Source organism: Echinococcus granulosus (assembly GCF_000524195.1).
Source record: "Echinococcus granulosus chromosome Unknown EG_S00016, whole genome shotgun sequence".
NCBI lineage: Eukaryota > Metazoa > Platyhelminthes > Cestoda > Cyclophyllidea > Taeniidae > Echinococcus > Echinococcus granulosus.
In genome coordinates this window covers 465914-468517 of record NW_020170396.1, presented here as the reverse complement: position 1 = coordinate 468517, position 2604 = coordinate 465914, and the positions used below count along the sequence as shown (strand labels likewise).

The window sequence follows — 2604 nt, the reverse complement described above, 5'->3', positions numbered from 1 at the left end:
AAGTAAAGCCAGAGTGACGGTGAGGCAACGACGCTGCAAAGGTCCGCATCGCCTCCTGCTTGGTGGTGAATATCTTCCAAAGTTTTCTTCGCGGCCGCTGACCGCCGCCTTTCCACGATGGGACGGTTCAGCCGCCATAATGCTGTCGGGCGTAGGAAATCCCTCTCCAAACCCCTACTGCAGCTGGGGATGGTCCGGTCCGCACAGTTAAGAAGTGGACCAACTCTCTGTTTGACAGCACCAACCTCTCACCCACGTCCACCGCCCCTCATCAGGCCCGCGCGCGTGCACACGCATGCATGACTGTGTGTAGTGGGCACGACGTGGTGCGGTGCGCACCCCGCCAGCCACATCCTTGACGCGCACCAGTGACGGCACGGCACAGTGCTCTGATCAATGTTCATATTGGCGCAGCTGGACTCACCAATCAGGTGAAAGTAGGCCAAGTGGATTGTGGTCATTCGTTTGGCGGGCAAAAATTAGCGGTTGACTAGACGCCGGTTTTGCTGATTCCCCACAGTCAATTTGATAATGCTTGGGGCACACAGTATCCAACGTCTCATACATAGAGCACAAAACTTTACTGCTAGATCATGTACTGATCCGCCTTTTCATGAGGATAATGTTCATTTTGAAGTGAATGTCCTGTATTTCTACTTAGGCTTAATTAATTTTCTAGCAGGGAGACATTACCTCCAACATCACCGGCACTATCGATACTGCAATAAACTATCTTAATTTTACCCACTGAGCAATAAAATGAGCTTGTTCACACACCCGAAATGGCTTTAGCTGCCCAGTTGAGCAAAACGATTGCTAGGGGTGAAAACCCATCTATTAAAGGCCTGCTTGTGAGGCGGCTAAATAGGATTGAATTGCCTACAACGCTCCACCAACAAAGTGAACCGGCATGGCCAGAATAATGGATCAATTTTTGCATGGCGTGGGCGCAAATGAGCGTCCTACTTTCCATGCTGCCCACTGGGCATAACCTGCTTTCGTCGTCGGACGTGCAGCCGCACGCGCACCTCCCATTGGTTGAGCCTGCGCCAGCCAGAGTGCGTGCTTAGGTATGTGCGTGCGTGCGCGCTCACGAAAAGCTGGGAGTGGGACACCGTGCAGAGGGCCGCGGAACCCGGAGTGCGCACACGCACCGAGTTGGTTGCGATCGGGGTTGGTCGCTCCACGTCCCGTCCGTCGGTTCCCAGTACTGGCGATACTACTCTCGTCTGGGTGAGCGTGTGGCACAGTGCGCAGACGCGAACGCAGCAGCATGGGGTCTACACGAAGACTCTGTTTGCTGGCTCTCGCCTGCTTGCTTCTCGTCACCGTTTCATTCGGTAGGTCGCCTCTATCCCTCCTTCCTAAAAAGCCATCTCGCTCAGATTCCTTTCCCATATGTCTGTATGCCACAATGACTTTTAACTATTCTTGTTATTCTCAAACATTGAATTTGATAAACGCGTCTCTAAACTCTTCTCCAAATTTCGTTTCCAGGTGAGCCATTGAGGCGTTTGAAGAAAACGAACAACGTAAGTGGAACATTCTCTATTAACTCAAGTTGATTTTACCCTTGAAAACCGACCTTATAAACCGGTGTCGTTTTCAGTTACTTGTTTCTCACCAATCCGTGTTGATTCACCTTATTAGGAAGGTTATCATTGCATTCCTACTTCCATGCTGAACGCTTGTTCCCCCAGTAGCTGTTTAATCAATCAGACAAACTTACGACCCGTTTACTCTGTGTTGCCTTTAGAAAGGGGGTAAGTAGACGAGAGCCGGTACGGTGGAAGCATGTACTATTTTGTTTGAGTAGGAGCTGCATGACAGTGGTTATTTTATTCACCACTCCAGATTGCTTTCACGTCGACTGTCGCGCCTGCTAATTACCCACGTCCTAGATGAGAGAGTGAATTTATTTAATTGCTTAGTATTTCACTTTTTAGACGAAGAACTGATTCGTGTTAGAAGGCAAGATGAAAATGCACCGGCAAGTGGTGTGAGTTGTCACTTCCTGCTGTGATAATCCCACTGTTTTCTGTCTCCAATCAAGAGGTATCCATATTTACAAGTTCTGATGACGTTGTAGAGTGTGAAAGGTCCAGCTCCATTCGGCGACACGCAGTATCGCCCTGGACAGGCCGGACCTCAGGGGGAACGCGGGCCCCAAGGACCACCGGGTCTAGACGGAGAAATGGGGCCACCTGGGCCACCGGGACCGCCTGGCCCCGCAGGATCAAATGGTCCTGAGGGCCCGCCCGGCCCACCCGGTCCACCCGGAGTCGACGGACGCATGGGCCGCGATGGAGAACCCGGATTGCCTGGACCGCAGGGTGATATGGGTCCGCCCGGTCCCATGGGCCCAACCGGTCCCCCTGGTGCAAAAGGCCCCACGGGTCCTCAGGGTTCCAAGGGCGAGCGCGGTGATCAGGGTCGTGACGGACCTGAGGGTATGCGTGGGGAGACAGGTCACCAAGGTCCGGGTGGTCGTGCGGGTCCACGAGGAACACGAGGACCAGCAGGACCTGTTGGAGCTCAAGGACCCCGTGGTCCAGACGGAGCCGACGGAATGGTCGGTCCACCCGGTCCCGTCGGACCCTCTGG

At 53.3% G+C, this 2604-nt stretch overlaps 1 protein-coding gene across 1 annotated transcript in view; it reads left to right on the top strand. All coding sequences in view use genetic code 11, as the record gives it.

The window, feature by feature from the left end:
- Positions 1-1273: 1273 nt before the first annotated feature.
- EGR_03185 (Collagen alpha-1(XXVII) chain) overlaps positions 1274-2604 on the top strand; it is a gene marked incomplete at both ends in the record, with an annotated part of 6285 nt that continues 4954 nt past the window's right edge. Inside the window, 3 exons of the mRNA XM_024492434.1 lie at positions 1274-1340; positions 1498-1532; positions 2090-2572. Of these exons, the coding sequence (XP_024353108.1) occupies positions 1274-1340; positions 1498-1532; positions 2090-2572 (585 nt within the window). The remainder of the gene's footprint in view (positions 1341-1497; positions 1533-2089; positions 2573-2604) is intronic.